At 41.4% G+C, this 19641-nt stretch overlaps 1 protein-coding gene across 6 annotated transcripts in view; it reads left to right on the top strand.

Annotated features, from left to right (window-relative positions):
- SLC25A13 (solute carrier family 25 member 13) overlaps positions 1–19641 on the top strand; it is a 204468-nt gene that overhangs the window by 85825 nt on the left and 99002 nt on the right. For 4 of the 6 annotated variants that reach the window (XM_030857235.2, XM_030857234.2, XM_060304626.1 and 1 more), the window contains one exon: positions 4933–5048. The exons of 1 other annotated variant lie outside the window; for it this stretch is intronic. In XM_030857235.2, the coding sequence (XP_030713095.1) occupies positions 4933–5048 (116 nt within the window). Of the gene's footprint in view, positions 1–4932; positions 5049–5402; positions 5516–19641 lie in introns of those variants that run through there. One more of the 6 variants, XM_060304628.1, reaches the window with a different exon arrangement.

Below are 19641 nucleotides of genomic sequence, written 5' to 3'. Positions count from 1 at the left end.
TTTGTAGATTTTTAGACGATGGCCATTCTGACTGGTGTGAGAGGATACCTCATTGTAGTTTTTCTTTGCATTTCTCTAATGATTAGTGATGTTGAGCATCCTTTCATGTGTTTGTTGGCAATCTGTATATCTTCTTTGGAGAAATGTCTGTTTAGGTCTTCTGCCCATTTTGGGATTGGGTTGTTTGTTTTTTTGATGTTGAGCTGCATGAGCTGCTTGTAAATTTTGGAGTTTAATCCTTTGTCAGATGCTCCGTTTGCAAATATTTTCTCCCACTCTGAAGGTTGTCTTTTTGTCTTGTTTATGGTTTCCTTTGCTGTGCAAAGGCTTTTAAGTTTCATTAGGTCCCATTTGTTTATTTTTGTTTTTATTTCCATTTCTCTAGGAGGTGGGTCAAAAAGGATCTTGCTGTGATTTATGTCATAGAATGTTCTGCCTATGTTTTCCTCTAAGAGTTTTATAGTGTCTGGCCTTACATTTAGGGCTTTAATACATTTTTTTTTTTTTTTTGCGGTACGTGGGCCTCTCACTGTTGTGGCCTCTCCCGTTGCGGAGCACAGGCGCCGGACGCGCAGGCTCAGCAGGCCATGGCTCACGGGCCCAGCCGCTCTGCGGCATGTGGGATCTTCCCGGACCGGGGCACGAACCCACGTCCCCTGCATTGGCAGGCAGACTCTCAACCACTGCGCCACCAGGGAAGCCCTAGGTCTTTAATACATTTTGAGTTTATTTTTGTGTATGGTGTTAGAGAGTGTTCTAATTTCATTCTTTTACATGTAGCTGTCCAGTTTTCCCAGCACCACTTATTGAAGAGGCTGTCTTTTCTCCATTGTATATTCTTGCCTCCTTTATCAAAAATAAAGTGACCATATGTGCATGGGTTTATCTCTGGGCTTTCTATCCTGTTCCATTGATCTATATTTCTGTTTCTGTGTCAGTATGTCCCCTAATCTTGAGTGGTGTAGGCCTGTGAAAATGTGACTTCTGTGCTTGCTTCCATGTCAGCTGACCCGTATCACACTATTAGTTGCTGCAGGTGAGCATTAGTGTCATATCGTGACTGTTCCTCTTAGACGCTAGATGCAGAGCTCCTCAGAGTTGTGTGATTTATTTTAGAGGGCATCTAACATTGTCAAAGAAGTTTGGGAAGTTGAGGGCGGAAAAGGAACTAAGTGAGCTCACCAGCCAGGTCTGAACTTGATTAAGCTGGTATCCTTTGTTGTAACGTACGCTAATACCCATTAAATCTGCAAAGCAAGAGTGGAATACTGTTTACACAAAAAATATGTATACCTATGTAAATGTTTTTAGATATCACGCTGTAAATGAATATAGTACTATATAATTATTCTGATAGCCTTCTAGTCAGATTACCTTGAAAATCCAAAATGATCTTGATGAACAGTAAAACATTATGATTTCATAGTTCATCTGTATACCTCCTACATAGATGTATAATGCTTGTGTCTAACAGGATTACCAAATTACATACCTTTTTGGTATCTGTAACATGCCTAAAATACCAGAGCATTCATTGGCCAGTTACAGTTATGAAACCACAATGACATTGCCAGAGGAGGATTTGTTCACCGATATAGATGGCCTTCAGGTTTCTCATACCATTTTGAGAGAGATGAGATTCTCTTTTTCTGGTATTTAAGCCTTCCTTTATTCAGATCATTACATTTAAGAAATGTCCTGGTTCTACATAACACGCTGTGTGATTCGTCTTAACTCACCCACCGTCTGTGCAGAGATAATTTATCGATTGATACACTGGCAGCAAGTTCAGCTGGTGAGTGTGTGGCTGTATGGTTGTTGGTGCTGCTCTGAGGGTCCTGGGGTGTGAGGAGTGGTGGCGAGAAGAAAGCAGCCAATCAGAAACACATTTCTCCTCTGTGCTGCTGCTTCAGTGGTCTGGAGCTGGGCGAGCATGCATCCTTAAGTGAAATGGTTCCGGGCAGTTTCATTCACAGCATTAAGTAGCCTTTGTTTAAAAACTCCTAGTTCTGTGTTTCCAATCTTGGCCTATGTATTAATATTAGTTTGCTAGGGCTGTCATATCAAAGCACCACAAACTAGGTGGCTTAAAGAAAAAACAAAGAATTTTATTGTCTCACAGTTCCAGAGGCTGAGATCAAGGTGCTAGCAAGGTTGCTTCCTTCTGAGGGCCTGTTCCATGCTTCTTCCCTAGCTTCATTCGGGTGGTTTGCTGGCAGTCTTCGGCATTCCTGGGTTTGTAGAAGCATCACCCTGATCTCTGCCTTCATGTTCATGGGGCACTCTCCCCGTGTGCACGTCTGGGTCCAGATTTCCCCTTTTCGTAAGGACTCTAGTCATTTTGGATTGGGTGCCCACCCTACTCCAGTAGGATCTCATCTTAACCAATTACATTTGCAACGATTGCATTCTGAGGTTAGGACTTCAACGTGGATTTGGGGGAGACATAGTTCAACCCCATATTCACTTTTCTCCTGAGGTCCACACTAGTCCTTTTGGCTTCCTGCTGGATACCATACTTCACTGTTCCATGGGTATCTCCAATTTAACATGGTTAGAATTGGTCTTACTCTCTCACAATTCCCTTCTTTTTCCTTTTTTATTCTTTATCTTTGGTGGTGGTGTCATCATCCCACTCAATTATCTAAGTTAGAAGTCTTGGAGTAACTCTTTCCTGGCTGTCAGCCTCTGACCTCCAGTTGCTACCAAGTTTTGTCATTCCTGCCTCAGTTGTATTTCTCCACTTTTCCCCTTTCTGCAATCCTAGTGTTCCGGCTCTGGTTTAGACCCCTGCTGTCTCTAGCTGTCAGGCTGTCTCCCCACGTCTCGTCTTTCCTGTGTTAAATTTATCTTCCACAGCAGTTCCTTTTCTAAAATAAAGATATGAACCTGGTATTTATTAACCCTAAAAACCTCCAGTGACTTCTCACTGCCTGCAAAAAAAAAAAAAAGGTCAGGATTCTATAACTGGCCTTTAAAGGCCTTTACAGGTGGCTGGCATGATAGCTCAACCACTCTTCTACTCGGCAGGACCATTAGATGCAGGGTCAGTAACACCTTTGTCCTTCTCTAAATACAGCACACCCCTCTGTACTTAGTTCTTTCCTCAGTGTGGATCGTCCTCCCCCTACCCTTCTCTCTTCTCTCCATCCTCCCATACCGATTGGAATTGTCTCGGTCAAATGGGAACCAGGACACTTGGTTTTCAGGCCAAAATGCCAGAAGCCAGTTGTTTCACCGTGCATGAGCCATAACTTCTAATAGTTTTCTCAAAAGTAAAATGAGGAGGTGGAAGGAGTTGCTCTCTGAGATCTTTTCAGCTTTAAAATTTGTTCTTTAAATGCCACAGATTCGTGGAGCATTCCTTAATTTCCTTAGATTTATTCCTTAATTTATTATTTATTTATTCCTTAAGGAAGAATAAATCACTTCTCCTCTGTGCCCCTTGATACTTTATCTATTTCTTTTGATACTCAGCTCGTGTTCTGGCAGGGTTACATGCACACGACTACCTCTCCTTCCCCCAGCAGGCTGTCAGCTCCTTGAGGCCAGCCGGGAACCTTCCACTCATATGTGTTTCCCTTGCCATCCCCACCTGCCCCTGGTCCTGCTCACACACACAAGATTCTCAGTGAGACAGACTCTGTAGCCGAGGAGAAAATGTTCTGGGCAAGTGTTCTTCTGTAATACGTGCCGTTCCTGAATGTTCCCCTGCGTTCGGAAGCATGTGTTTTTGGATGGTGAATGACATAGAGACCATGTAATGAACACACCAGAGTTTTCCTTTCTTTGTGGCATTATTATAATCAGGTGACATTCTGGGAAATAGCTAAGTTAACGTTGTAGCACTTACTTTCTATAAAAATGTGTTCTCTCTATAAGATTTTAGAAGTAATTAAGTGTTCTGTGAAACATGGGAAAGCACTTCTGTTTTCTTTCTCCTTCTATATCCTCGAGACTTGGACTATCCCAGTGTATCATTGAAATATTTGTACATTTAAAATACAAAATAGTGGCAAAGAACTTAGTTCTAAGACAGCCTTTGTGGATTTATTTACTCCTTGGAAGTCAAAGCATCTGTGGTCTGTTCTGCACCTCCTAATGGATAGATGTAATCATACCATGACCTTGCTCAGAAACTTGTATCTCTGAACGTCTGATCTCATTTCACAGTGCTCTCTTATGTACTTTTCTGTCCAGATAAAATTAGTTCCTCACATTTTCCTTGCACACTCCCTAGCTTTCTTGCACCTGCCTTTCTGCAGGCATTGCCCCTGCCTAAGGTGACCCCCTTTCTATGCCCATTACTGCATACCTGTATTTCACTAATTTTTCGAGACCCAACTCACATTCCATCTCTGCCACAAAGCTTTCTTTGGTTTCCTACCAAAATTCTGTTATCATCATCTTGGTTCCTGTCTTATGATTTGTCTTTCCTGTATAATATTCTAGACTAGTGTTATCTGTCTTACCAGACTAAAAGTGCCTTGGGGTCATATTTCGTGGCCAGTTTATCTGTATTCTATCCCCCGCCCCAATATCATCCTTTAGTTCAATCCTCATGTGGTCAGTGGATATCAGTAATGAATGAATCTTTGTGAACCATTTTTACATGGTGTAGGAAGGTATTAATGAATGACTGAGCTGGTCTGTTTTGTTGTTAACAGCCGTATATTAATCTAAAGTGTCTAAGCTTTATTTTTAGAATTAATGTGTCACCATATCCTCAGATCTGTCGTGTCTTTTAGATTCTGTGTGTTATTTCAGTCCACTCTATGTAAAAGGAAATGCTAAGTGTTTATATATGCTTTTAGGTTTGAATTTTATTTTTTGACAGTGACGTTTTATTTTTTTCCCTTAGTGTATATTTGTGTATGCTTTTATCTTCCACAAGCTACTGACTTTATGCTTTGTGCTTGTTTTGTGTTGCAGATTAATATCCTTTCAAGAATTTGTGGCGTTTGAATCTGTCCTGTGTGCCCCAGATGCTTTGTTCGTGGTGGCCTTCCAGCTGTTTGACAAAGCTGGCAAAGGAGAAGTCACTTTTGGTAAGGGGCGTGAGTGTGTGCACACCTAAGGAAGTGCAGACCTGTGTGAGCGGTTTGGGTTTTTTTCCCAAGAATGAAGTGTATGGAAATGGTTTTAAGAAGTTAGCCTATCCGTTTTAACAAAGATATCTCGGTGTTTTGAGGCTCCAGTTCTTGGGGAAAAAAGTCTCCCTTCGTGAAAAATTAAGTTTCTGGCTTAGTAGTTTTGATGCTCTGCTTTCGTTGTAAGGTGAGGGAGGATGGAGCACGACTGAGTCACAGGGTCGTAGAAGGTGAGAGACAGACAGGATTTGACCGTCCACTTCATTCCCTTCACAGTCAGTAGTGCTTTCCACGATTAGAATGAAGACGTTAATAAAGTGCCTAAGAACAGAAGGGATTCATGTTTCCAGTACCTTGCGTCCTTACCTTGTCCTCATGGAGTAGCTGGAGTCCAGAGGCAGCGCGCGAGATGGTAATTTGGAACGGTACGTGGAGAACCCTGTTCTTCTCAATAACACGTTTCCCTCTGGCTGGGCTGGCAGTGTCTGCTGCGCTGCCCCCGCCTTTATTGGGGGACGCAGCACCATCTTCATGGGGCTCAGCCGCCAAACTGCAGAACACCCTGAAGTCTCTTAAGCATTAGGAGAAAGGGAAAACCAGGACGTGGTGGGGCTGTGGTACGTTCTTGTTTAAAAATAAACTGGTTACTGAAGATACATTGGGCAGAAGACACCACATTTCCCTCGGACTGTGCCGTGTCCAGCGTGTGTTATCTGTGTGTGTGAACCTGGTGTAGAAAGCATTGCTGTGGAGAATTTTGGAGCCCTTTTGGGGCACACAGATTGTGCATTTCAGGGGAAATGGGTAATGCACCCATTTTAAATGTCTTTGTTCCTTGTCTCTAATTTATTCAGACTTCTTGGTCTTGTCTCACTTGTACGTCGTGAGGAATGTACAGATAGGGGAAATACAGATGGTGTAATAGAGCACCACCTGTTCTGGATGGTTCTGGAATTGGAGAGACTTAGCTCCTCCCAGCTCTGCCACTTTTGTCTCTAAGTCAAGTTAATTATCCTTTCAGGTCTTTATTTTCCTTATCAGAAATGAAGATAATAACTACATAAAGTATAGGTAAGGCAGCCTTCCCCTCCCCCACCCATTCCTCAATGTTCATTTGACATGACAGTTATTTAAGGCTAGATCAGCCAGGGCAGAGGCAAAAACACATATATTTACCTGGTTTTCTTTCATGTATTCTAGAAGCTCAGATGCTTTCCGTTAATACTTCACGAGGATTATTTGATATTTTAAAATCCCTAGAATAATTTTAGTTTTTGCCTCTCCCATCACCCAGTTCCTCTAGCCACAACTTTTCAGTGGAATACCAATAAAAATGTTCCCACTAAAATCTCCAAATAATAAATGAGCAGCTAGCTCACAGTGGTGTTGATTTACCCAGTGGAAGTCAGTTTGATGAGAACGTTATGATGACGTTTGCTCGGGGTGAACAGCAAGGGGAACCTGTAAGTTTGCGTGAGCTCAGCACAGGTGTGCTCGCTCTCTCGTCTTCCTCCTTTCTGCAGCAAATCTGGAGGGAGGGCTGGAAGAGAGCTGGACTGGAGATGGGGGGCTGAGGAACGGATTTCCGGCGTTTTCCCGACTCCGATCAGTCTTCCGTCGTGGGCATGAAGTGGCGGGGCTGATGTTACCACCAGCACACCACTGGCCTGGCGGAGGAAAGAAGCAAGAGGCTTTGCCAGTGCTGGGAGGGCTGTGTGTGTGTTAGTGTGGTTAGGAGAAAAGAACAGGTAAAGCAGCAGAATGTGGGAGATGGGAGTCATCTGTGAATTGTGGAAAGAACGTGGCATGACAACTGTTTCTGCTTCTCTCTAGCTGTTGGTTGATGGACAAGTCATTTCCGATTTCTGAGCCTTATTTTCCTTATCTACAAAATCAGGGTAATAACCTACCTTCCAGGACTATTGCACATAAACGGGCCATGTGGAAAACAAAGGCCTTTATAAAAATAATATTACTGAAAGAAATAATGTGAGAGAACAAAGGAGGATTTCCTTTTTTCTTCTTTTTTTTGTTCTTTGAGAAGCCCTTTATTTTAACTTGCAGTTTAACCACTGGTCAGGTAGCTGGGAATTTTGCTTACTATCTGTGCTGTGTTGAACACTGTCCCATCTCTGAAGACATACGAGAGTGCGTAAGACATCGGGGCTTCCAGGGGGCTACGATTCTGCTTCTGTCCTCAGCTGCATGTGACTGTGGTGGAAGAGTGCATAGCCCATCTCTCGATACCCTGCCTTCTGCAGGTAATTTATTCCAGAATCTGCCTGTCTCACAAAACACAAACAGGGTATGTCCTGTATCTGTTTATGAGGAGCCAGTGGCGTCCTCACCCTGTGGGTGTAATAAAATGTAGCCTGGGCTTTTCTGAGCTGTTAATCCCCATTTAGGATTAAACTGAAAGAGCTATTCATAGTACAAAGAAGATACTCAAATGACCATCAAATTGCAAAATGATAGCTGACTTAACATTTTTCATGAGGTCGGGTAGAGTCATTCAGTGGAGGTGAGTGCTGTGTACAACAGGCTTTTGCCAAGTAAACACAATCATATGGGAGGTGTGGCAGCCTTAGGAGTGTTTTGTCAGCAGGTACCTTTAGAAGAAGCTAACAAATAAGTACGTTTTTCAGGAAACTTGTAATGGGGTTGAAGAAATTTTTTAAAAAATGGAGTTGGGCAGAAAAGTGGACTTTCCTAGTCAATCCTGATCTCATAGCCCACAGTATTATAAGGGAATCCAGATCTGTGCCCTGGCTCTCTGTCCATATGAAGCTGTTTGAGAGACACACAGTGGCACTCTTTGCTCTGATTACTTCCTCAGCTCCCTGTAAATCCTTCACTCAAGAGTGACCCTTTTGTATATCAGAAGGTTGCCCTCCTGAGTGTGCCTCTTTGGGAGGAGTAGGCATGGAGTGGCGAGAGAGGAAGGGCTCCTTTTTTAACCTCCCAGGTTGGCATGGTCAGCTGTGGTCACGGGGTGAGCACTGTGCTTGCACTAAACAGTGGGTCATCTGGGGCCTTCCCATGCCAGGGAAGGCTGGCAAGTGGCCTCAGATCCCCCATGTCTCCTGGCTTTGTATTTCATCCAGAGGAGAGCAGTTACACTCTTTATCTGTATACATACTAGGTTTCCACATAAGAGCTCATCTGAAGCAGGGCTTCTAGGACTAAGCCCAGTAAGCACCGGTATTTGTCAACAAGCCGGCAGTGTCAGTGCTCCCACTAATGCTGATTCTGATACACACTAAACAAAAATCAGATGGAGCGTTTCAGTGTCGCATTTCAGTGAAGCCTTGCCCCTGTTCTCTGAGGCCTTGTTTATGTTTACCATATTTTCATGTCCCGATCACTCCCTGTGTTTGCTACAATGAAAAGATCTTGATGAGGCCAATTTTGTTCCTTTGATATCTAGTTCATTATGTTCTCCTGTTTCCTTTGAGGGAAAACATATCTCCACTATTCTTGTTCTCACCATGTTTTCTTATTTTGATACCTGGTGTTTGTAAGTGCATTTTATGATGCCAACAGGTGTATAACATGATATCAGTATAAGTAGAAAATTCTGCTTAACAATTTGCAATTCTGTGTGATTGGAGAGAAAAGTATTTTGTTCTAAATCTTTTCATTTGCATTTTTAGCCTATTTTATATGACGGATTTTTTACTCTTAATTTTTTCAAGTGTGCTTTATTGAAGTAGAGCATACATGCAGAAGGATGCACGAATCCTAAGTGTACATTTTGATGACTTTGCACAGTGTACATACTTGTTTCACCACCATCCAGATCAGAAAGAGAATGGTACCAACACTCAGTAGGTCTCTTCCCAGTTACTGTTCCAATGGTAGCAAGGGATATTTATCACCATCAATTGATTTTGTTTGCTTTTAAACTTAATAAAAATGGAGTGATACAGGATTTATTCTTTCATTCTCACTTTTGCTCAAATTTTATTTGTGAGATTCATCCATGTTTTTGCTATGTGTATTTTTATTTTGTTCTTTTTCTTTGCTGTATAGTATTCCATTGTATAACTTTACCCTAATATGTTTACTCATTCTACAGTTGATAGACACTTGCACATTTCCAGTTTTGATTGCTACAAATATGCTTTGAACATTCTTTTATGTATTTTGGGGTGTGCATATGTGTAGGCATTTCTAGGAGTAGAATGGCTGGGTCGTAGAGAGCTTCCCTGGTGGTGCAGTGGTTAAGGATCCATCTGCCAATGCAGGGGACATGGGTTCGAACCCTGGGCCGGGAACATCCCACATTCTGCGGAGCAACTAAGCCCGTGTGCCACAACTACTGACACTGCGCTCTAGAGCCCGCGAGCCACAGCTGCTGAGCCAGTGTGCTGCAACTACTGAAGCCCAGATGCCTAGAGCCCGTGCTCCGCAACAAGAGAAGCCACTGCAATGAGAAGCCCGTGCACCGCAACGAAGAGTAGCCCCCACTCGCAGCAACTAGAGAAAGCCCACGTGCAGCAACAAAGACCCAACACAGCCAAAAATAAATAAAATAAATGAAGAAAAAAAAGAATTGCTGGGTCTTAGAAAATGTATATATTTAGCTTTCAGTAGATCTTACCAAACAGTTTTCCGAAGTGGTTGTACCAGTTTACATTCATACCATCAGTGTATGAGAGTTCTAGTTATTCTACTTCTTTGCAAACACTTGCTGTTATCAGTTACTTTCATTTTAGTGATATCTCACACTGTGACTTTAATTTGCATTTTTCTCATTACTTATGGGTTGTACAACTTTTAAAAAACTGTTTATTGACCACTTGAGTATCCTTTTTTTTACTATGTGTCTATTTTCTAGATACAAGGGCTTTGTGGGTTGTATATTTCCAGATGTTTTTACTCTGTGACTTGCACTTTTACTCCACTTCATGGAGTCCTGAGGAACGTAAGTTCTTAATTTTAATGTAGTACAAATTACCAGCATTTTCTTTTATTGGTAGTGCTTTCTTAAAAAAAAATATTTTTTTATTTTTGGCTGTGTTAGGTCTTCGTTGCTGCGTGCGGGCTTTCTCTAGTTGCGGCAAGCGGGGGCTACTCTTCATTGAGGTGCGCGGGCTTGTAGTTGAGTTGGCTTCTCTTGTTGTGGAGCACGGGCTCTAGATCAGGGACAGCAAAGTTCTTCTGTAAAGCGCCAAATAGTAAATATTTTGGGCTTTGTGGGCCATAGGATCTCTGTCACAACTACTCAACTCTGCTGTTCCTATGGTGCATGTGGCTATGTTCCAGTAAAACTTAATTTGCAAAGACAGCTGGTGGCCAGTGGAACATAGTTTGCTGACCCTTCCTCCAGAGTATTAACAGGAGCATACACAAGTTGATGATAAGACTAGGGATTAAGCCACTTAGTAGAATGGGTAGGTTGTGGTGATATTTGGATATTTGCAATGAGCTATGAAACAAAGAAGGTTCTCTTCTTTGTGCCTAATATGGTTTGGTTAGCTTCATTGAGAAAGTGACTTTTGAACACAAATTTGAAAGAAGTCTAAGGCAATTGATCATATAGAATAAGGAAGAAGGAGGGGAAGAGACTGTCTCAGGTGAAAGGAATGGCCTTTGCCCAGGTTGGAAGACTGGAGTGTTCTTGGCACATTTGAGGAACAGCAAGGAGGACTCATGAGAATTGAGTGAGGCAGGGGGTCCTGGTAGGAGAGGAACTCAGAGAAGTAATGGATCTGATCAAGGAAGGCCCTGTAGGCCAAGGTTAGGACTTGACTTTGATGGTAAGTGAACTGGGAAACCATTGCAGGGTTTTTTGTTTTTGTTTTTTTTTTAGCAGGAGATTGTCATGATCTGGTTTATATTTTAACAGCATCATTCTGGCTGTTGGTTGAGGATAAACTATAGAAGGGCAAGAGCAGGAAGAGAGAGAACAGTTAGGAAGCTATTGCAATAATTCAAATGAGGCATCATGGTGGCTTGGGTGGGAGTGAGGTTAGGAATATATTGAAGAGAGAATCAGTAGGGTTCTCTGATAGGTTGGACGTGGCCTGTGAAAGAGAAGAGGCAAGAAAGATTCTAAACTCTTTGGACAGATCAACTGGAAGGGTGGAGTTATCAACTGATAACTTGGAGGACTGAAGGCTTGGGGATGGTGGGGGAAAGAAGAGGAGCTCACTTTTGGATGTGTTAGTTTGATGCCTTTAGATATTTAAGTGAAGATGTCAAATAGGCACTTAGATATCTGAGTGTGGAATTTGGGAGATAGAAATTTGGTAGTTATCAGAAAACAGATAGTGTTTGAAGCCATTTAACTGGATGAGTGAGTTAGAAGAATAAGGAAAGATAGGGGTGTCTATTGAATGCTTACTATGTTGTAGGACTGGAGATACAGCAGTGACAAGACTAAAAAGTCCTGATGAGATGTTTTAGGGAGAGAGACAGTAAACAAGTAGAACATGACATCATACTATATATTCTCTATCTACAAGGTAAAACAGGCTAGGTAGAGAGGAGGGAGAGAAGCTATCCAAGCAGACCTGGAAGAGTCTGTGCACCAAGGTGACGTGATACAGGCTGTGTATTGCAGGAGGAGATGGAGCTAGAGGGTCTGGAGGTGATGGTCACTTGAGAGGTGCTTCGACAGTCTAGGCAGGGGTAATACAGGCCTGGACTGGACCCCACCAGGGCCATTCCAGAGGGTGAATCCTATATGACTTGGCTCCTGATGGACTGTAGTAAAAAGGAGATCAAAGGAAAGAAGAGGGACCCAGTAGTAGCTACTGAGTTTGTTCTGTTCCAGTGACATGTGGTTTTACATGATCTCTTGAGAGAAGGGATATAGCTGTCATTTTAATCTTGAAGTTTATTGATCACTTATTACTGAACTCACCCTGAGCTAAGTGCTTTATATGTAATTGATTATTTAACCCTCAGAACCTAGGAGGTCTGTACTATTATAATTCTCATTTTTCTTATGAAGAAATGGCCTTGGGGAGGTTAAGTAACTTGTCTGTGGTCCTGGAGTTGCCTGTGGTGGAGCCAAGGTAGCAGCCAGAGGACGGCCAAGCGTTACTCACTGTTCCACACTGCCTCCCTCTGGTGATGGCTGTGCTCTGTGAGGACGGCCTGCCTTTGTAATCTAGATAGGTACTGATTCATCCTTTGTGGTTTCAGTCTTTTTATCAGACATTAGAGGGATTTAATAATTTTTCATGAAGAAGTAAAGAACAATACACGAATGAATTAAGATTTTGTTTATATGACCGTACTGGAAAGTAATTATAAGGAAGAATGTACCTGGATTAGAGTTCTCGGTACATGTAGAAATTTGCCTTGGTTGCAGAGACGTCCAAGGAATTTATTGAAATGCACTTGTTGTGAGCTTTACCCAGGAGGCTTTATCTTTTGATGTGAGCAGAATTTTGAGTGGAGGGGGAATTACAGAGTGGTGGGAGGGGAAGGAGAGTTGGCCTTTGTGCAGATTGAGGATAGTAGAGGAGACCCTTGATTGAAATGTGGGTGCTGGGAGCCAGGGCCCCATGTGATGGTGCACCCACCACAGCCCTCTAAGCAGGAGTTTTAATTTGATAGGAGAGGCAATTGGGAGTCCTGCAGGGTTGTTGAGAGGACAGGGACGGGATCCGAATGATGCTTGGAAAAGGTGGGTTTTGTTGCATTGGTTGGAGTGGGGCAAAGCCAGAGGCAGACGTGTCTGTGATCCTTGTGTAAGCTTCCCATACCGCTGTGAAACAGGCAAATGGGTGATCACTCCCATTTTGTGAGTGGAAGAACTGAAAGTCAGGGTTTGAAAGGACTTACCTGCCCTCTGAGCAAGTTGGTACAGGGTGGTTTTCCAACACTTCCATTTTCCCAAGTTTCTTATTTGTTGATGCTGGGAAAGCAAAGCATTATTGTTAGGAAGTTTAAGAAAGTGTGTGTGTGTGTGTGTGTGTGTGTGTGTGTGTATTTAGTGAAGCTGTTAATCTGATATATTTAGTGCACCCACCAGTGATTGTTTTTTTCATGATGCTAATTTAACATTAACTATTCCTATTTATGAATATTTCTTCAGTAGTTGTGTCTGCAGTAGGCGCCAGTAATAGCCTAACTCAATAGTAGTGGAGGACCTGAATCTTACCTTTGTCTAGTGTAAGTCACAATTGACCTTCTGAAAATTCAGAGTATGTTGTATACCAGAATACTTCCTCAAGTTGAAATATAAAATTTTTATTTGCTTAATGCCGTCACATGTTTTTCTTTTCTTTTGACTTATCTTTTTCATTACTCTTGAACAAAATTTCATGAAATGTTTTATATGCAGTTGTAAAGCTTCCATTCTTAGTATGTGAACATAAGCCCCCAGTGTCATTATTGTGGTGGTGGTGGGGGGTGTGTGTGTGTGTGTGTCCGCCTGCAATTTTTCATTGACCTTTAGCAACAGGGATTTTCAACTCTCTGGTTCTAGATAAGTGTTAGGAAGTCCATGAATGGCCACAGTTGTTAGTTGTGTTTTGTCTAAATGAGCATTTGCCTTTTGCAAGTCTGAAAGGAGTCCTGCCAAAGGGTAGGAACTGCTTTTTGAAGAGGGACAGCTGAATGAGTAGACATATATCTTATTTAATACTTTTCTAGCATTGCTGTTTAAGAACTTCAATTGTAAAATAGTCTTTGCCCTGAGCTACACTGGGAGAGTTGGCTGCCTTGCTCCTTCAGCTCTGTCAGTTGGCCTGGAATCCAAAAGAAACGAGCACAGTATTGATTCTGTATTATAAGCTGCTGTGGCCTCTTGTCCTTTAATCTTAACTATTGAGTGATATTGTGAGTTTGGGTGCTTTAAAGTGGTGTCTCCTGTTAACGTTGTGTGAGAGAGGATTCTCCTATTAGACAGTCATAAGGCCCCAAAGTTTTAGTCTACAAAGGCTCTGAGAAGTCCTGCAGAAAATGTAAATTAACTTTGTCAAACTATTTGAACAGAACCTACCTTTCTTTTGTATGTGAGACGTAAACAGAATCCACAGAACTAATGAAGCGATTTCTAATGTCCTTCTCTAGTTAATTCTTTGACGTGTATGTTGGTGTTTGGAGGGGCCCTTCCTGGGTTCACAGTTGGATTTTGTGCAGGAACACCTGCTGTGATGAAAGTGAATTGGAATGCTCTGGGAAAACGGACAGGCTAGATGGCACAAGGAACTATGTGGAAACAACCCGCTTCAGTCATTCTGATTCAAGTTGCAGAAAATGATGAGAGCTAAAAGTACGCAGATAAGTTTTGAAGGTAGACACTCAAATTTAATAATAAATGTAAAAAACTAGAGGAATGCAGGTAGTGGAGTAGAAGAGGACAAAACTTTAGCCATAATTTTTGAAAGCTCACTACGAAGAAGGTCATTTATTAATACCTTTGTAAGGACACTTGGAAAATGAAATATTCAAAACGATAACTGAGGGGAACTGAGGGGAAAATGGTTCTGAGAGTCAGAAGGACCAATTATTTGAGCAAAGTTCTTTGTTAATATTCATTCTGATTTTGATGTTTCACAAAAACAACAGGTTATTTTGGTGAGAGGACGTTATTGCCCGATAATAGATTTTATTTCATATTTTGGGGGGACCCACATATATTTTCTTAAGATACATTCCAATAGAGAATGAGAATATTGAGTAAGAGCAGTGTGAGTTTTGAGAGGAAATAACCTCAGCATGGATGAGGACTGCGGTGTGCCCAGGGACCGAGTGTCTTGTATGAGATCCTAGAGACTGTGCAGAAGCTGTTCCAGTTCATTGGGTCAAAAATCTACTACTTACGAAAAGCTAAATACGGATTTGCACGATTGACCATAATGGCTTCAATTTTGAAAGATAGTGGTATCAGAGAGCACTTCCAGTTGGTGGGATAATTTGAGAATCATCTATGCTCAAATGGCTAAAATATTGTACTTTTTGCTACTTCATCACCCCATTTTAAAAATAGGGAGTGGGGTGGGGGAAAAGCCTGTTGAGAAGGTGGAGGAATGTCAATTGGAGAGAAAATCACAATAACCATGCGGTTAAACATTCTTCAGAAGACTGTTGGTATGGAGAGGTCGAATCAGGGGACGTCTGCCCCTGGGGGGGTGGGGTGTGTGTGTGTGTGTGTGTGTGTGTGTGTGTGTGTGTGTGTGTGTGTGTGTGTGTGTGTGTGTGTGTGTGTGTGTAAGATGAAGGGAGAAGAGAACTTGTGAATAGGAAAGAAGGTGTGGAGAACAGAAAGCTAACGGTAAATCCTAAATCTTGGAGCACTGGGAAAATTTGACTATTTTAAACAGTACTGCTCACTTAAAAATAGTAAAATTATACCATTATTCTTTCAGTATAAGAGGAGATAAAAATATAGTTTTTCTAAATTGGAAAATTTGCTGTAATCTTGCTGCTAATGGCTGATTTCTTCCAACAGTTGCAAGGCTGTTTTTGCTCTGATAGGTTGATAAAGGAAACAAAATCAAGAATGTATTGGAAGTTCTCAGAGAAAATTACAGTTTAGGTATATGTTGGGGGTGGATAGTTAGACATTTTAATTGAAATAAAACAGTTTTATACTAATAAGGGATCACTGTGGGTGTACATTTGTAGTACATTTGCTCTTGAGCATTTAAGTAGGGTTAAATGTATGTTAATGCTTTTGCAAGAAAATTATTTTTGATAACATCCGTCTAAGGAAACTAGCTTAGGAAATTGATGTTTTAAACAATAGAGATATTATACTTGCATTTAGGGAATGAATTAGGATTCTTTGTACTGCTTTAAAATTTTCAAAGAGTTGGAGTCTTTTGGTGTGTTCCTCTCTAGTGGTAAGGAAAGTTAACAATAATTAACACAACCGACGATTAAAGCAAGCTTACACGTCTGCACAGTGACCGCAGTCTGCTGTATACCTCCAAACACCATTTTAACTGACCTACTTTTTTTGTTTGTTTGTTTTGGTTTGGTTTTTTGCGGTACGCGGGCCTCTCACTGCTGTGGCCTCTCCCGTTGCGGAGCACAGGCTCCGGACGCGCAGGCTCAGCGGCCATGGCTCACGGGCCCAGCCGCTCCGCGGCATGTGGGATCTTCCCGGACCGGGGCACGAACCCACGTCCCCTGCATCGGCAGGCGGACTCTCAACCACTGCGCCACCAGGGAAGCCCTGACCTACTTTTGATTTTATGAAAGACTGCTAATGATTAATTCTGTCCAATTGAAAATAACTTTTTTCTGGCAGATAGATTGAAAACATCTCAGTTGGCCTCTCTTGCTGTTTGATTTAGATAGTGCATGTGATAGAAGATTAATATCGAACGCTAAGTAGCTGCCAGCCTGTAACATTTTTCATTGTTAACCAGCATTCACTATGATAACTTACATAGTGAATTAATCTTGAGGATTTATAGATCCATTAGGCTTTAGAATAGGAAGGATTCTTATCAATAAGGCAGAGCACGAGTTCTCGTTGTAATAACGTGGGGGGGGTGTTCATGACAACTGCAGGCTCCCTGGCTCCATCGCAAATCTGCTGAATCAGAGTATTTGGGCGTGGGGCTTGGGAATGTGTTTTGAACAAGCTCTCCAAGGGAACGCGTTTCACACTGCAGCTGAACAACGGCTGGTGTCATTTATGCCTTTATTTCATGGATGTGGAAAGAGGCACAGAGAGGGGACGGTGACTGGTATCGTAGGAACCACAACTTTGTCTTCCAGCACTACTAGATGGGTGATATTCTGTTCTAGAATGCCACGTGACCTCATATCAGGGTAGTCCCATCCCTCTCTACGTACAGAACTGGAAGAGGTTTAAGTTAGCCCTAATTTCTACATGTACCAACACCATATATGACTTGGAAATAATATTCAGCTCAGCTCGACTGTGTGTGTGTACGCAAGCGCTGTGTCTGCCTGTGTGCTCATTTTTTTGAAAGATACTTATCACCACTGTACCCGCATGTTCAGAATGATAGTAATAATAATACAAAGTTTACAGGGGCTTATAGAGATCTCAATTTAATGAGAAGAGCTGAGTGTGTGAAGTACTTATTCTGTACTTACTCTGTTTTAATGGCACCCATTTTCCCCCTAGAACTTCCTTGAGCAAGTCTGAATTGTAGCCAGAATACTTCTTTCCTCTTCAGACCCTTAACTGTGATTAATAGAAAAAGGCACTTGTCAAAAGGGTTTGAAATGGCAAACCTTGATATTGGCCCATGTGGCAGTAGAGATAGGTCTGTATCCACTTACTCCATTATGCTATTTAACTTCCGCATTCAACAATTTGTCTTGTGCTCCCTGCTTAAAAGACGATGGCCGTATAAGCTGTTGTTAACCATATCAGCAGGGTGAAATATTATTTCCCTTCGAACGAAACCACAACTTTCTTTGAGGATTTAGCACACATTAGAAAAAGCACCCCAGTGAAGCTGCTGAGGAATAAAGGGCACTGTTCAGCAACTCTCCCTTTGCCTCTGAGAGGGATGGATTACTTTCGGGTTTAACTGAAACATCCTTTTTGTGTTTATTGTATTAATGAAATTTTTAGGATCCATGAGAGAGAGATTGTGGTTCAGTGTTTGAAATAATGTAGCTTGATGAACCTTTTTTATTTTAATGGGAAACTTGTTTTCCTTGATTTGCAGCTTCAAAGAGTGAATCTTTTGGAAATTAAAGTGCATTAACTTAGTTATTCTGTATGGAAACAAAAACATAGAAAGTAAAAATTTGCATAAGTGAAGACCTCGATGATTTCAGATTATAGTGTGGTAGAGGTTAAGGAATAAGAGGCCATAGAATTTGTAAAAACAAATTCAGTCTAACCACTTAATGGCATGTGCAAGTAATTTGCCAATTAAATATTTCTAGTATCTGAAAGATCTTCAAAGTAAAGAGTGGTGGTTCTTAATCTTTCTTAATTTCATACTTTCAGAAACATAATGGAAAATTACTTAGTTTTTTTTATCACTTTTCATTCAGAATTTTAATATATGAGCTAAAAGAGGATGATTTTAAGTATTTGAGGAAAATTATTGCTTTTTGAGATATGTGTAAACTGTGATATTTCCAATCACACTGTGCCTGATTCTTTTTTTTTTTTTGTATCTTTTGTAAATATTTGGTGCCCAGATAACAATCTTCATTATAATTAAGACTTTAGATTTTGGAATTTTACCATTTTAATGGTCACCTGCTATGTTTAGAACAACGTACTGGGCACACTTGGCTACAAAACCTCGAGTTATTTTACTCCCGTTTTACACATTGAGAGAATGGAGTCAGGGTAAGTAATTTGCCTAATATCACTCATTAGTAGGAAGCAGATTTGAGGGTTCCAGCTTATTTTTAAAAACACAGCTTTATTTAGATATAATGCACCCATTTAAAGTGTATGATGCAATGTTTTTTTGTCTGTTCACATATTTGTGTAACCATCATCAGTTTTAGAATATTTTCATCACCCCAGCAAGAAACCCCGTACCTTAGCAATCCTCACTCCCCAATCCCATTTTCCCCTAGCCCCTCCAGTCCTAAGCAACCACTAATCTACTTTCTGTCTCTCTGGATTTGCCTTTCATATACATGGAATCATACAACATGTGGTCTTTCATGACTAGCTTCTTAGTATAATGTTTTCAAGGCTCATCCATGTTGTAGCATGTAATAGTACTGTATTCCTTTTATTCAGGATGTCACATTGTTATAGGTATACCACTTATTGTTTATCCATCCTTCAGTTAATGGATATTCCGGTTGTTTCCACTTTTTGGCTATTGTGAATAATGCTGCTATGAACATTTGTGTACAAGTTTTTATGTGAACATATGTCTTCATTTCTCTTGGATATATACCTAGGAGTGGAATTGCTGGGTCACATGGTAACTATGTTTAACTTTTTGAAGAACTACCAAACTCTTCCAAAGTGACTGCCTCATTTTTACATTCCCACAAGCAGTGTATGAGGGTTTCAGATTTCTTCACATCCTCACCAACACTTGCTACTTGTGGGGGTAAAGTGGTATCTCATTGTGATATCTTGTTTGATTTGCATTTCCTTAAAGGCTAATGATTGGAGCATCTTGTCATGTGCTTATTGGCCATTTTGTCTTTGGAAAAATGTCTGTTCAAATCCTTTGCCCATTTTAAAAATTAGATGAATTGTCTTTTTGAGTTGCAAGAGTTCTTTATATATTCTAGAGTTCTTTATCAGATATGTGATTCGCAAAACTTTTCTCCCATTCTGTAGTCTGTCTTTTAACTTTGTCGATGGTATCCTTTGGAGTACAAAAGTTTTCAATTTTGAAGATGTCCAATTTATATATTATTGTCCTTGGTTGCTTGTGTTTTTTTGTTTTTGTTTTTTTTTGTTTTTGCAGTATGCGGGCCTCTCACTGTTGTGGCCTCTCCTGTTGTGGAGCACAGGCTCCTGACGCGCAGGCTCAGCGGCCATGGCTCACGGGCCCAGCCGCTCCGCGGCACGTGGAATCTTCCCGGACCGGGGCACGAACCCGTGTGCCCTGCATCGACAGGCGGACTCTCAACCACTGCGCCACCAGGGAAGCCCCTGCTTGTG

Source organism: Globicephala melas, chromosome 9 (genome assembly GCF_963455315.2).
Source record: "Globicephala melas chromosome 9, mGloMel1.2, whole genome shotgun sequence".
Lineage (NCBI taxonomy): Eukaryota > Metazoa > Chordata > Mammalia > Artiodactyla > Delphinidae > Globicephala > Globicephala melas.
Note: the sequence above shows the minus strand (reverse complement) of the source record. Positions and strands in the feature narration are given on the sequence as shown.